Source organism: Eleutherodactylus coqui, chromosome 6 (genome assembly GCF_035609145.1).
Source record: "Eleutherodactylus coqui strain aEleCoq1 chromosome 6, aEleCoq1.hap1, whole genome shotgun sequence".
NCBI lineage: Eukaryota > Metazoa > Chordata > Amphibia > Anura > Eleutherodactylidae > Eleutherodactylus > Eleutherodactylus coqui.
Window position 1 is genome coordinate 118,093,912 of NC_089842.1, and position 15,798 is coordinate 118,109,709.

Consider the following 15,798-nt stretch of genomic DNA (forward strand, 5'->3'; position numbering starts at 1 on the left):
ATCAGGAGCTTGGGGGCATAAACAGGGCGGATACTGCCCTTCACTAGGTCTCCACCCATACTGCTGGTGGAGACAAGATACACTAGCAACTAATTCAGTCACCATATAATAGTTAGATGCGCCTCACAAAGTAATAGTGTCTGTTTTGTGCCCCAAACAATGTAATAGTGCCCCTTTGTGCCACTTTTGTGCCCCATGAGGTAATAGGGCCCCCTTAGTGCTTACCTCTCTTCCTTTTCCTATGGAACCCTACTAGGACTGGGTTATCCTTTTATGCAATGGACCTGAGGGGAAAGGAAATTGACCACGTCAATGGAGATGTGCGGGGGAGCGCAGGGAGAGAAATCTCTTGCAGCTGCCCCACTGTGAGACAGCGATACTAGTATGTTCGGGGACGAGTGTCAGGCATCGTTTGGCCGACATTTGTCCCGTCTAAATGGAGCTTAAGAGTCAAGCTAAAGAAAAATGCACCTGTAGAACACTAGAATAGAATGAGAAGGCGAAGGGAAATCACTCAGTCCTACATTTAGGTTCAAGGGCTTCGGGGACCCCTCATAGGTGATGGGCCCAGGGGCATAAATAGTAAAGGGTGGGACCTAGGACTGGGTGATTAATCAAATTAATTAGATTAATTTGCCTTTTAAGCCCTCCACGATTCTGCATTTAGTTAAAGTCTCAGAATCAAATTTACCCCCACCCCCACTGCATCGTCTTCTTATCTTTGTGTGGGAGAGGGAGTTCCAGGAAGATGCAACAGGCAGCAGGGCTGAAAGAGCAGGCAGAGGCTACAGACTGCCCCGAAAAGATGTGCTCAGTGAGATCCCTGACTGGGGGCTGCTGTGATGTACTTGGGGGTGGGGGGGTGGGGGGCTGTGCTGACTTGGAGGTTGCTGTGATGTTCTTGGGGGGCTGTGCTGACTGGGGGCTGCTGTGATGTACTTGGGGGCCATGCTGACTGGGGGAGCTGCCCTGATTATTTTGGGGGACTGTGCAGACTGGGGGCCTGTACTAATGTTCTTGGGGGACTGTGCTGACTGGGGGGCTGCTGTGATGTACTTTTGGACTATGCTGACTGGGGAAGCTACCCTGATGTTCTTGGGGGACTGTGCTGACTGGGGGCCTGAGCTGTCTTGGTGGTTGCTGTGATGTTCTTGTGGGGGCTGTGCTGACTGGGGGAGTGGAGCCCCATGTTTTATGTGTATATTATTTTGCCATTCATACCCACTCTTACGTAAGTCTAATGCATGCACAGCATTTCCTTAGGCCCTCTGCACACTGCAGAGTCAGATTTCACAAACAGAATCCAGCCCTGCCAGCAGTGGTGTCCGCACGTAGCTGCTCTGTCGGCAGAGAATCTGTACTGCGGATGGATCTGATGGCTCACCATCGCACATGCACAATACATAATTTTCTTAATTTTTTTTTTCCGCACCGTTACTATGCGACAAAGCAGAATCCACGACCTGCCCACAATGTTCATTGCGGACGGCCCGCAGATCGGACAGCTTCCATTGACTTTAATGGAAGCCGTCCATACGGAATCCGCACAAAAATGGAGCATGCTGCGATTTCTCCTCCACGAGCGGACATTGCAAGTGATTTCTGCTCGTGTGGTGTAAGCATCGGATCTCCATGTTAAGTAACGGCCAGTATTTGCTGTGGGTTTGCGGTGCGGACGCCGACCGCAGATTCCGCAGCAAATATCCGCCTGTGAGCAGGAGCCCTTAATCAGTACTGCTATCAGAATTGTCCAATATAATTCTGATAATCAGTATATATTCAGGAATTGCTGCATAAGCATTTGCTTTATGTAAGAAGAAAAAAAAAAGTGTCCTGTTATTCCTTTAGGCTCGGTTCACACCTGTGCTATTATTTCCATTGTTCAGTTCCATCATAGGAGGCAAACGACGTTCCAGCACATGAGCCCCAGGCACAGTGCCCCATGGACCCCATTGACTATAATGGGGTTCATTGGGTTTCTGTTATGCTGTACAGCATTCTTCTGGATGAAGAAGCATGGTATGCTGCTCCATTTTGTGCCAGAGACTTTGAATGGAGCCTTTGATGCGGATGAGAACAAAACCTTAGCTTGTTCAGCAATAAAAAAGAAAATTGAGAAATGTTCAGGGGGAAAAAAAATTGAGCTTTTAAGTTTAGCAAAATCAGACAGCTCTAGTGGGCCCCATAGCAAACTTTTCAGTAGGGTCTCCCACATAACCACCAAGATGCTGAAGTCTCTATTGATTGCGACACCTAGGTAAACAGGAATGCTTATACAGGGATCCATTGCAGCAGGGTGTTAGCTGTGCATTGCATGCAGAGCCCTTTTCTGATTGGCCGGTGCAGCTCCGATGACTGCCATCTACTAAATGTAATTGTACATCCATTTGTGGGAAGGGGTTAATGCGTCTTAAAGGGAATTTGTCCTGTTTATTTTGCCCTACTTAAGGGCAGCACAAAGTAGTAACAGAGACCCTAACTTCAGCATTATGTCCTATTATCCCTGAAAATACCACAAATGTATTAAAGGTGTTGTTTCAGAATGTCAAGTTATCCCCTATTCCCTGCAGTTTTGTCGCAATGAATGGATTGCTTGCGAGCATGCATGGTCAGCGCTCATTCATCTCAATGGGTCTGCTGCTTGGATACTCGGCAGTCCCACTGAAAGTGCATGGATCGATCGCTGAGCTCTGTTATTGGCTGCAGCTCCTGTGACGTCCCAGAAAGCGAGCAGGACTACAGCTGTAAACACAGAACGGAGCGGGGGACTGGGCACCGGCCTGGGACACAGTGGTAGTTGGGAGAGGTGAGGATATCCCTACTTGTTATTTTGCTGCATGGGGCAAGGGGTAGCCTGAACTCTTACAACTAGACAATCCCTTTAGCTTTTAATTGATAATGAAAATAAAAATGTGAAGTCAAAAATCCTATTAACAAAAAAAGAATCAACTGGAGTGGCTAAAACCTCTTCGTGGGAGCTCAGCAATGAGTATCAAAAACAGTGGAAAGGTTCCATCCAAGAGAAGATCCATCCAGCTAAGCTGGTCTATTCTTCGTAAGTCTAGGGGAGTCTTTCCCAAACTCCAGTCCTCATGACCTTGTAGCATGCCTGTTTACACAGACCGACAGTCGCTTGTTTTTTAGGCGAGCTGAAAACTGAGTGACTCCAACAAGTGAGCGATTACTTGAGCGAGTGTCGGCCGTGTAAAAGTACCCTAACTCTGGGGGGAAATGTGTTAAATCCTATTATTTCTGTTGTATAATAAAGCTCAGGTTAGATTACAGATGTAGAAATCCTGCTGCTTCATAGACCGCTCCCTGCATAGGATCTTACAATATTCATCATTAACATAAAACAAAGGTTTGTGACACACGGTGAAATATTTTAATCTGTAAGACTGCAAATGCTAAAAGAGATTTCTAAAAACAGATGAAGCAAAGACTTATAAATGACTGATAATAATGGTACTGTAGCCCCTGAGGTGCCAAAACAGTGAAAGACCTACTTGGAGACCAAGGACAATGATAATTTACTTTGGAGTCTTTTAGGTCCAGACCAGAATCCCTGGGGTCTAAGAACAATTATGGCTACATGGCAATGACACTTTGGGCCCAATACTTGGATGTTTGCAAGTCTTAGAATGAAAGTTTGGGTCACAGAAGACTAAAATTAACTACAGACATGTTAAATAGAACATGTAGGGATTTGAGGTCTGTGGCCCACCAAAATTAGCATGTATTTCTTTTTCATTGGTCAGCTTTATGGTTCCAAAATATGCCATGGGGTCTCAGATCAACAAGAGTGACAATCAGAAGAATGACAATGACAATGAGTTTCAGGAAAATACCTGCTGGTATTGCAGGACAACGACACTGAAAGATGCTAGATAATGGTGCAGTGGTACCTTGGGGTTCAATTTGATACTTGGGGTTCTAAAATAATTATATAATGACAAACACAAAGTTTACAAGATGTCACTTGGAGGTCTCAGAACAATCTGGGCTGAATCATCACATTGGTTTGGGACCCAAACCAATGGAAGTGACAGTGAAGTATTAAATGAAGGATGCAATGACACTTGAGGAACCAGAACAATGCTGATACTTGGAGTATCAGAAGGATGCAATGGTACTTATAATCCAAGAACCACAGTGTAATGTAGTGTGTCAAAGTAATCATAATGATGATTTCAAAATACCCAAGTTAGAGCATGGCCACATATTTGGGCCCTAGAAACTTCATGGTGCTTAAGGGAATCCTGGAGACTCCATAAGCTGATGGGACCACCACCCAACCATTCATTCCTCCACCCATCTCCCAAAGAGCATTTTAAAGTGCCGGGGAACCTCTTAACTGAAAATGAATCCTAAAAATATCCCACATACCAACCATTGTTGATCAGAGAAGCAGTAGTGTGAGCACGGAGAAACCCATCTCTGCACATTAGATTGGGGTGATGCTGCTGCATGCTGCCTATAGCTGTCAGATTGACTAGAGCTGCCCTGGCACTTACATGGTACTAGCTAATGGCCCTTGAGATACCCCTATATCTGTTTCTCATAGACACATATATAGTATGCTGCAATGTCTGGCCTGATAAATCTCCCGTGTAGCCCCAGCCTTGCGCCCATCACTTTATTAGTCCTCACAGAAACAGAAAGAACCAATCATGTGACACAGGCATAGCATTTCCATTAATCTTCCATTTCTAGCCTTCGATCGTCACGCTGCTGTTGGTCATCCGGACTCCAAACCAGCCCTTCCAGTAAACGGAGTCTTGTCCACTGTGTGTGAATTGGATAAAACGCACTCCTTGTCCGTAGTCCGAGAAGGTATGACTGATCTGCAGGATAATCAATTAGTCAGTGACCACAGTGTCTGGCCATGTGTGAGAGATAGCTAAAGTTCGACTGATATTCCTCCTTCCCTCTCCCAACATGCATCTCAAAGGCAGAGAGAAAAATTCAGCTGCATCCCCCTCCTCCCAGTCTTATCAGTGTCTAGTATATACTGTTATAGTCTAGATCAGTGTTTCTCAACCTAAGTCTTCAGGAACCCCAACAGGTCATGTTTTCAGGATCTCCTGTAGTAAGAACACCTGTGGCAATGTCTGAGGCACCGACAATAATTACATCACCTGTGCAATACTGAGGAGATCCACAAAACATGACCTGTTGGGGTCCCTGAGGACTGCAGTTGGGAAACACTGGTCTAGATGGATTTCTTAGTGATTGGGGAGGTTTTTGAATACTTACAGAGATCTTGCAGATAGTAAAAAGGGGACTACATTCTGCTGGAAGGTGGGGAGGATGTCATTTTTCCTAACGACACATGTTACAAAGTTTTATGTAGTCACAAAATGTTGTTACGATAGGTATGCTCTTCACAGATTATACACAATTAGAAAAAGATGGCTGCCTTCTTCCAAAAACAGCGCCACCCCTGTGCACAGATCTTGTGTGATATTGCAGTACAGCCCCATTTATTCAATCGATCTCAAATGCAATACAGCCACAACCCATGAACATGTGTAACACTGTTCTCCTGCTGGAAGAAAGCAGCCATGTTTATCCAGTAATGTACAACCCTTTTAAAAAGGGTTGTGGGGGTTAAAAGTTCTTTTACAAATAGTGCCCCACGGTGGAACACAACAAAGGGGCTGATACCACTTCCCGTGTGTCCTCCACTGCCAATCCGGGTCTCCGCTGTGCTTTTTTGTCTACAGGCTGCAGTCAGTTTGTCATGTCCCATAAACCTGCTGCTGCAGCCAATGACAGAGCTCTGCGATCATCACTGACCTCTGTCATTGGCTGCAGCAGCCTACTTATAGGACGTCACAGCCTGGAAACATGACGCCAGTGAGGAGAGCCAAAGCCACCGGCAGGGGACATGTGGGGAGAGGTGTGAATCAGCTCCTTTTTATGCTCCGCCATGGGGAACTGTTTGTAAAAGGATATTTTATCTCAGCCAACCCCTTTAAGCAGTATATAATGTTCTGCACATTTCTAAGATATATTATGCTTCAATTTCTCAACATTTTAAAGATCTCTGCTTGCTGTTAATTAGGTTGTTTGAAGACTGCCAATGCTGCCATGAAGGCTATAGGGGGCTATTAGTTTGCTGGGAATGTCACATTTGGTATAACAATAGCTGCACAGTCATAAAACACCATAAATAATATACAGGGCATGAATATTTTATCCACCTGAGCAGGATGCTGCACCCCCCAGGCTAACTCTTCTCTGCTCTGTGCCTCCTCAGACCCCATGGACTCTGGTAACCCGCTATCAATTCTGTGGCTGTCACGCAGACCAGGTCTGAGGTTGCTACAAGTGGCAATATCCGAGATCTCAGGTGCTCAGAGTATCTCATTCCAGTGTAATACTGTCTGCTAAGCCAGTGTATCTAAATATATAATGGGTGATGCTCTGCTAAACCAGTATATCTAAGCCTATGTGTGATACTGATTGCTGCCCCAATATAGCTAGGTTCTGAGTTAACCCCTTAAAGGGGTTGTCTCACGAAAGCAAGTGGGGTTATACACTTCTGTATGGCCATATTAATGAACTTTGTAATATACATCGTGCATTAAATATGAGCCATACAGAAGTTATTCACTTACCCCCTCCAGTGCTGGTGTCCTCGTCTCCACGGATCCGTCTAATTTCGGTGTCTTCTTGCTTCTTTAGACGCGCTTGCGCAGTCCGGTCTTCTGCTGTGTGCTCACGCCGGAGAGCTGGTCTGCGCGTCGTCATCGTAGCTCTGCCCCGTCACGTGGTGCTGATCAGCCAATTAGGTGGCTGTAATCGGCAGTGGAACGCAAGGAAGGAGAAGACAATCCATGGTGCACCATGGGAGAAGACCCGCGGTGCACCATGGGAGAAAACCGCGGTGCACCATGGGAAAGGACCGGCGGCCATCTTTAAAAGAAGATGCTGCGCGAACGGGGATGCAGGTAAGTGATTTTTTTTTTAAATAACTAACGGAATTGATTTTAACGGGGCAGAATGCGGGGGTAAGTTAAAAAAAAAATTTGGATTTCGCCGCAGGACAACCCGGACCTTTTTTTTTTCTTTTTTAGTTTTTCCTCCCCACTTTTAAAAATTAGAACTCTTATTTATCCATCAGCGTAGCTGTACGAGGGCTTGTTTTTTGCAGGACGAGTTGTATTTTTCACTGGTACTATGTAATGTAGCATATAATGTACTGAGGAACATTTAAGTGGAGTGAAATGGAAAAAAAATGAAATTCCACCATCTTTAGGTGCGTCTTGTTTCTGCGGCGTACACACTGCATCAAAAATGACCTGATAACATTATTCTATGAGACAGTACGATGACTACCATACCAAGTTTATGTAGCTTTCTTTTGCTGTACTACTTTAAAAAAATAAAATATCTTTGAAAAAAAAGAAAATTATTTCCTGCCGCCAGTTGTGTGAGGGCTCATTTTTTGTGGGACATCCTTTAGTTACTATTGACACTATTTTGGAGTACATAAGACTTTTTAGTCGCTTTCTATAACATTTTTGGTTGGACAGGGTGACCAAAAAAGCGCAATTATGACATTGTGTATTTTATTTTTCTAACGCTGTTCACTGTGCGGGATAAATAATGCGTTACTTTGATAGATCAGACTTTTATAGACTCAGTGATACCACATATGTTATTTTATTTAGATTATTTCATTATTAGTATGGCAAAAGTTTTTCTTTTACTTTTATTACCTTTTATTTTTTTTTACTCATTATTAACACTTTTTAAAAATAATTTTTAATTTTTTTTTTTAGTTCCCAGAGGGGGACAAGAATTTACGATGGATTGATTGTTTGCCCTGCAGTACAATGTAATACTATGGTATTACATTATACTGTGATCTAACAGGCAATCTATCAGGCTTGATAGGTAATGGCAGCCATGGGGGCTTTCAGAAGGCTTCAGCTACCATGACAACCAAACAGCATCCCGCGATCTCATCGCATGGGGGGTGGGTTGTTCAGGACCACCAAACTCTGATTGGGGCATTTAAATGCTGCTGTCAGAATTGACAGTGGCATTTAAAGGTTTAACAGCTGCTAATCGCAGCTGTTATTGGCGGGTGTCAGCTGTAAGAAACAGCCGATACCCGCATTGTATGACACAGAATTAAACCCCGATCCTCGGACCCTCACAAATCGTAACGTTATCCCCTAGCCACACTTTAGATTTTAGTATAACCCGTATAAGTCTTCTGAGCTACCTACACATAGGCGAGCGCGATATCGGCCTGGTAGATGTTTCTTTTCACGCTTTAGCTTGCAAAAACGCCTCCCATCACTTCTGTGAAGTATCGATCCTCCCGTGCGATGTGTTTTCCTGTCCCATTAAAAACAATGAGCAATGTATTCCTGAGACTATGCTGTCATGCACAGTGCAAAATCACTGCCCTACGCAGCAATATCTCTGCTCACACAGTGGTAAAACGTTGCGTTCTACATGCAGCGTTTTATGCATATGCTCATGTGAGCCGGCCCTTAATGTGTTTGTTTCCCACGCAGTTTCTCTGTGCGATGCTGTTACATAGGACCTGCCTGTAGGGAACACAGACACTCCTGTCACAGTCACTAATGATGATCACACAGCTATAATAGAGAAGATCACAGCTCATCAGCCTGACTGTATACTTATGGTTTTTAGCTTATTTTGAAAAAAATATAGTTGTTAATAATAATTAAACAGATGTCCCTGTCCCCCGCAGAAAGAAATGGTATAGCTGTGGGATAGATGTAAAAGTGAAAACAAAATATTTCAGCATCAAGGTGGTGGCAGATAAGAGGGCTGCACTGCAGGGAAGTAACTGGAATACGTAGAGAAGACAGGCTATCAGGTGAGGAGGCAAAGATGGAAAAATGTGTTTTGTCCAGAGTGGCCCTTTACCTTGAAGGCTAGCTGCATAAGGGTGCCTACACACTCGCGTTCGCAATATCACTGCGTTTTTTTAACGCAAATGTCAATGAGACTTTCTAATGTTAAAAAAGCATTGCACCCTTACTCAAATACCACCAAGCCTTACACAATACATGTCAGCCTCTTCTGCTGCTTCTGCAGGGTCAGCGCTTTTCTCACCTCCTGCCAGGCGCCATCTGTGTTCCCAGGGATAGTGATGTTCTCACTGGTGTATTCACTGATGACTTCACGACAATCAGACAGAAGTTGCACTTTCAGCTCATACAAACATCCGGCATCAGTACGGGCTGCATACCTACAACCCAAAGAACTTCTGATAAATGGCCACTATTACAGCCCAAATGCCACTCAGCTTTTCCAAACTCCTGAAAGGCAAATCTATCTAGTTCTACAGTAGCCCATCCCCCGGCTGCCCATAAGAGCTGTAATGGCTGCCATATGGAATGTGACCCGTTTTTCCTAAACGCAAATTATCTTACCAGTCGCTGACTACAATTTTGGGTTGAGCATCCAGCATTTCGGCAGTATATTCTTCCTTAAGGAGATCAATCACTTGGGTTTTACTGCAACATCTGAAAAGAGATCATATTTGTGAAAGTTATATGCACATTGTTTACACTCCCCATCTACATTAAAGGGGCTGTGCGAAGAGTGCCACAGCTGTCCATAAGTTGAGTGTGACATTGCAGCTCAGTCCTATTCACAGTACTGGAGCTGTACTGCAATACCAGACATAGCCTGTGGATAGTTGTGGCGCTGTTTCTGGAAAGAAGCCATGTTTTTCTATTCCTGTACAATGCTTTTAATTCTTGACCAAGACCCGAGCACCGTTTTACGTACTGTGGTTGTTGCACTTTGCGATTACTGTAGATAATAAGGAATTACCGCTGATTTTATTACCTTACGGGGGTGATATGTAACAGTACGTACATCTGCTGTTTTTTATGAGATCCTAAGCTAATATTAGCCGTGACTATCCACAAAATGACACTCCGATTTACAGTAATCACAGTAAGTGCAATGTCTTCTATTCCTACAGTACATCAGACACTTACTCAAAGGATGTAGCAAAGTACTTGCAGATCCCATCAGATGGAAACGCAGCTCCGCAATCTCCTGGGACCTCCTCCACTTTCCACCCATCTCCTCCATGCTCAACATCTTCCCAATGTTCTAGTTCCTCTACACCAAAGAATACACAATATAAAGTTTAGTGAGTATAGCAGGTATAAGTCCACCAAAAGAACCCAAATTCACTCACAAGGGCCAGGAAGCTGAGATATGGGATTTGGCCATTAATAATCCTTACTGTATGGCCACCGGTAGGATCCTGCATACAGCTTCTTATATCTAAGCTCCTGGATTTCTGTTAGACCAGGTCCCAACGTGGTGGACTTGCTGCAGATCTGATGTGCGAATGCGGCACCACAAATCTGCAGCACTTTACAGTACAGTCCGAGCGGATGCAGTTTTTAAAACCATATATATATATATATATATATATATATATATATATATATATAGTGAAAAAAGTCACACAGAAACCAGAACATACTGCTGATTTGTTGGTCTACAATAGGCTCATTCAGTTTCAGAAGGATTCTTCTGATGGGAGCATGTGCTAATACGCTCGCCGCTACAGAGCGTATCAGTGCAGGAATCTGTCAAAAATCAGTTTTTTTGACAGTTCAAACTCTGCGATGTTGTGCAAGCAAAAAAAAAAAAGCAGAAAGATAGATCCTGCCCTATCTTTTCTGGCACGTAGAAAAACTACATGTGAGAAAGGCAGGACAAGGCCTATTTTTTCTCGTGCGCAGTAATATCACACGGGAAACACGGCCGTAAAAACAAAACCTTTTAAATAAATTTTTTCATTTCGTTACATTTTGCGGGCATGTATTTAAGCCCCTAGGCTAGCTTCACGTGGCCGAGAAAATCGCTTGAGATTTGTGCATTGTGAGATACGCAAATCTTGCACAAATATGAACTCCATTCATTTGAATAGTGTCATACACTTGAGCGATGTTTTCTTGCATGGCACCACGATGTAGGAAACAAATCGCAGCATGTTCTACCTTCCTGCGATATCGCCCATTGTTTTTAAAGGGGCTGGTGGCAGCAGCTCTGGCTCCATTGAAAGCAATGGGAGAACTCTGTGATCCTCTGCAGCGGCTGTGACAGCCGTTTCAGGGGATTCCTTCATCCCCGCAGTGAAGCCAGGCTGTTTTCACATAAAACACCTCGCATCCACGGGGCTTTCATGGATGGCAAGGGTGATATTGGGCTGTGATTCACGGCCCGTATCATCCTCGCCAATGTGAAACTAGCCTTAGTGTGCCATGGGAATGGGTAATTGAGAGCAACTGCAGTCACAGCTGGACTTGTAGGTTATGAAACATGTTATGTTCGAAAATAATTTAATATTTTTTCAAGATTTCTTTTGTTCTTACCTTCACCGCAGGGGTTTTTGATAAGATTTTTCATCATTTTTCAGGATTTCTTGATGTAGCGTCCACTAATGCTCTGTATGAATGGAACAATTAGAAAGGGTTAACATTCTAACAGCTTGAGTTTTTTGAATAAAAAAAAAGGCTGAAAAAGTGCATGTGGTTTTGACTGATGCCTTTGTTTTTGTTTTCATACTGGCATACTTAAAGGGGTTGTCCCGCGCCGAAACGGGTTTTTTTTTTTTTACCCCCCCCCGTTCGGCGCGAGACAACCCCGATGCAGGGGTTAAAAAAACAAACCGGAGAGTGCTTACCTGAATCCTGGCGGTCCGGCGTCTTCATACTCACCTGCTGAAGATGGCCGCCGGGGTCTGCTCCCTCCGTGGACCGCAGCTCTTCTGTGCGGTCCATTGCCGATTCCAGCCTCCTGATTGGCTGGAATCGGCACGTGACGGGGCAGAGCTACACGGAGCCGGCATTCTGCACGAGCGGCCCCATTGAAGACAGCAGAAGACCCGGACTGCGCAAGCGCGGCTAATTTGGCCATCGGAGGCCGAAAATTAGTCGGCACCATGGAGACGAGGACGCCAGCAACGGAGCAGGTAAGTATAAAACTTTTGATAACTTCTGTATGGCTCATAATTAATGCACAATGTACATTACAAAGTGCATTAATATGGCCATACAGAAGTGTATAGACCCACTTGCTTTCGCGGGACAACCCCTTTAAGTCATACTGTTTTTTCTTTGCTACTTTTTTTTCTATAGAGATGTTTATGGAAAAGTGCCAGAAAAAATGCTATACCCACGCCATGCTGAAATTTGATCCAAAAAACGCAAAAAAAAAAGTCAGAAGAAACACCACTATAAAAATGCAGTTTGTAGTGATTTTTATAATTTACTACTGATTTTTAACAGCATGTGGATATGGCATTTTTTGCATTAAAAAAAACTGCATGAAAATGCAAAAAAAGTAGCATTTTTACATAAAAGACTATTTAAAACCAGTCCAAGGCTACATTAACACGGATGAAAATCTGGCGCGAGTTTTGTGCATTGTAAGACACGCAAAAGCCGCACAAATATGAACTCTTTTGAATGAACATTCACATGAGTGATTTGTTTTCTTGCAGAGATGATTTGAAGATAAATATCTTTTGGCATTCTCTAGAAATGCCTGGCCAATCCCTCACCCATTGTTTCCAATGGAACCTTAAAAGATATAGAACGACTCTCACATGCTTTGCCATGTCCATGCGAGTGCGATGTCATGTTCCCCATTAATAAAGAACGCCTCCTAATGGCGTGAAAAATGCATGCTGGCAAGCACGATATTGGACCGAGTTTCTCAGGCTGATATCAATTTGCCCATGTAAATGTTAAAAGGCTGAGAGGAGACATAATAGCTGCAAATATCTACAAAAATCTGAAGGCCTGTCACAGTGCAGAGGGATCAGCCCTATTCTCATTTGCACAAGGAAAGACTAGAAGCAAAGGGATGAAACTGAAAGGGAGGAGACACAGATTAGATATTAGAAAAAAATTTCTGACAGTGAGGGTGAACAATGAGTGGAACAGGTTACCACAGGAGGTGGCGAGTTCTCCTTCAATGGAAGTCTTCAAACAGAGGCTGGAAAGACATCTGTTAGGGAACATTTAGTAATCCTGCACCGAGCAGGGGGTTGGACCCAATGACCCTGGAGGCCCATTCCAACTCTACCATTATACGATTCTATGAATGTCGCCTCAGGTGTTTTTTTTTTCTGAGATTTTCAAAAAATTGGCTAACAGTAGGAAATGAAGCAAAACAACTATGCAGCACTTATTAGTTAGATGTCCAATTAGTCACTGGCCTCATTGGCCACATGCCATTCTTGTAGATGTGACCACTTGGTTGCAGCAGTCATGGTATAACTCTGCAGCATCTTTGGACTGTCTAGTCTTAGTCTATACCACCTATTAGTTAGTTTAGCTTTACACCAGTTTTTACACATTTAGGCCACGTCCCTTTCCTGCTCAGCCACACGCCTGACTGTAAAGCCGCGCTGCTATTGTGGTGTAGCAAAAAAGTGTCTAAGGGTACGTTCACACATAGTGGAATTGGTGCACATTTTCCTAAGCGGAAAATCTGCACCGAAGTCTGCAGCAAAAACAATCTCAAAATCCATACCATTAATGCTGATTTGCTGTGGAATTTGCAGCAAACTTCACCCCCTCAATTGAAAGGATAAAATCTGCAGCTGCAGATTTTGATGCAGATCCACACCAAAGTACAATATGTGTGAACGCACCCTGAAACACGTCAGAAATGTGGTGCAAAGCATGTAAGACATTTTTCTGCAATTTGCAAAACAAAACTATCGTATTTTCAGAAGGAAATCTGCCCATATGTGTAAAATCACACCAAAAGAGTTTCCTAGTGTTCTGTTGATGGAGCCTAATCATTGTAGAATTAGGAGTTCTACAGCTATCTAATACAGTATACTGTACATTGTGTCTTCATTCATCACTATTTATAAATCTCTGCTTCATTTCATTCCCTAGGAAGTTTCTTGTTTACAAATACAGACTGAAAAGTTATACAAACATCCTTCTTCTTATACCGTAGTGAGAATTTGGAACAATTGTAATCACTGCACAAATCATTCTGTTGTCTTGTTTGTTATAAGGTATCAGTGCAGGTAGAAGCTTACATCATTCTGTTATAATGTATCAGTGCAGGTAGAAGCTTACATCATTCTGTTATAAGGTATCAGTGCAGGTAGAAGCTTACATCATTCTGTTATAATGTATCAGTGCAGGTAGAAGCTTACATCATTCTGTTATAATGTATTAGTGCAGGTAGAAGCTTATATCATTCTGTTATAAGGTATCAGTGCAGGTAGAAGCTTACATCATTCTGTTATAATGTATCAGTGCAGGTAGAAGCTTACATCATTCTGTTATAAGGTATCAGTGCAGGTAGAAGCTTACATCATTCTGTTATAATGTATTAGTGCAGGTATGTAGAAGCTGTCAGCCCAAAGTCCAGGGCAGGAAGAAAGATTATGCTGCTGATGTACTTAGCTCACAGAGGATTGCATAAACACTGGATACAAATTGTGAAAAGCAGTCAGGTCAGGTTTTAAGCCTTTGGATATCAACAAGAATATTTCCATCCACTTATAGCAACCAGAGATTTTGAAAGTGATGAGTTATAATCCCCTACCACCACCTGCATTAACTTCAAGGATGAATAGATGGTAAATGCCTCCTGGTCCAACATTCAAGCAAAGTCAGAATTGCCACCACACTTGCACAATCAGATCATGTAGCAGAGCTGAAATTGTTTAAAAGGCTGAGTTCTTTGTGCATTGTGGTGAGTAACTTCCTGGTTAAAGTTATTCCAGTTAGCAGACTACTTTTTACAGCGGATGTTCTGTAGTTAAGCTAAGGTTGTGAACACAGCTGGGATGATTCTGTCATTTCAAACAATGTGCTGTAATATTATGTGGCTTTATTAGCTGTGGGACTTCAGCTAGACTTACCACATTATCTTAACTCATGTACAAGAAACATGAAATGACAAACTCAGTCCTGCTACATTCTGTACATACAGTCAATTCCATTTCTAATCCCATCCAAGCTGCAAGCGGTACTCACTGGTGTAAGAAGCGGAATAAATATAGAAGAGCCGAGATGAAGGGCGTTAGGAGTCACTCCCTGCAGTAACTTCATGCCACTGTATTTTATACTCTACAGTCTGGCTGCATTCCCGTAAAATGACACTGTAAGCAGCCAGTCTCCTCCCTGCATCATCCTGCAGACAGTTATCTGCAAAGGCGAGGCTCTAGGCTGCAAATAAGCAAAAAACAGGGGCACTCACCAGCTGCTGAGCTCCAGGGGCTTCAACTGGCATATACTGTCACTTCCCAGAGCGGAGGAACCGGTTTGTCCAGAACTAGGCGGAACTATGGAATGCAAAATTTGTGCGGCCTAGGAACTTCTTCCGCCACGATTCATCCCTACTTGTACAACAATGCGTTCTGTCAAGTCGTTCAAATTCAGTTTCTGGGAAAGCTGGGTGACAAGCCTTTACAGTTGCCATAGGGGGTAGAGCTATCCTAGAGTGCTGAACAACTGATCTGACTAGTGACGAAGCAATAAAGGAAACAGGTTTGGCCATTAGATGGCAGCATAACAAAATATATTAGAAAAGGCTAAAAAGTAATAGAATTCTTCATATGGCAAGGCAACGTGAATTATCAGATTTCAAACAAGGCATAACAGTGGGTGGTGGACAAATGGGGAATTTTGAAGTTGTTTGAGCATTTAACATTCCCAGATCCACAGTGTTATGTGTGTACCCACAAAACATAATAGAAGGCATTACCTCCCACAGTGAACAGCACGGTCACTGCCTACA

The 15,798-nt window shown here is 43.4% G+C and overlaps 1 protein-coding gene across 2 annotated transcripts; it reads right to left on the minus strand.

Moving 5' to 3' along the window:
- Positions 1-3,362: 3,362 nt before the first annotated feature.
- On the minus strand, positions 3,363-15,495 carry FBXO2 (F-box protein 2). Of its 2 annotated transcripts, none has more exons than XM_066607460.1 (6): positions 15,259-15,495; positions 11,397-11,469; positions 10,002-10,128; positions 9,426-9,518; positions 9,106-9,241; positions 3,363-4,844 (listed from the first exon to the last, which is right to left on the minus strand). In XM_066607460.1, exons 2-6 carry the CDS (start codon positions 11,431-11,433, stop codon positions 4,710-4,712), a joined length of 528 nt encoding a protein of 175 aa, XP_066463557.1. In that variant the 5' UTR covers positions 11,434-11,469; positions 15,259-15,495; the 3' UTR covers positions 3,363-4,709. The 2 variants fall into 2 exon arrangements, with proteins under 2 accessions (XP_066463557.1, XP_066463558.1); XM_066607461.1 differs by lacking the exon at positions 15,259-15,495 and adding an exon at positions 15,036-15,171.
- Between the last annotated feature and the right edge of the window lie 303 nt (positions 15,496-15,798).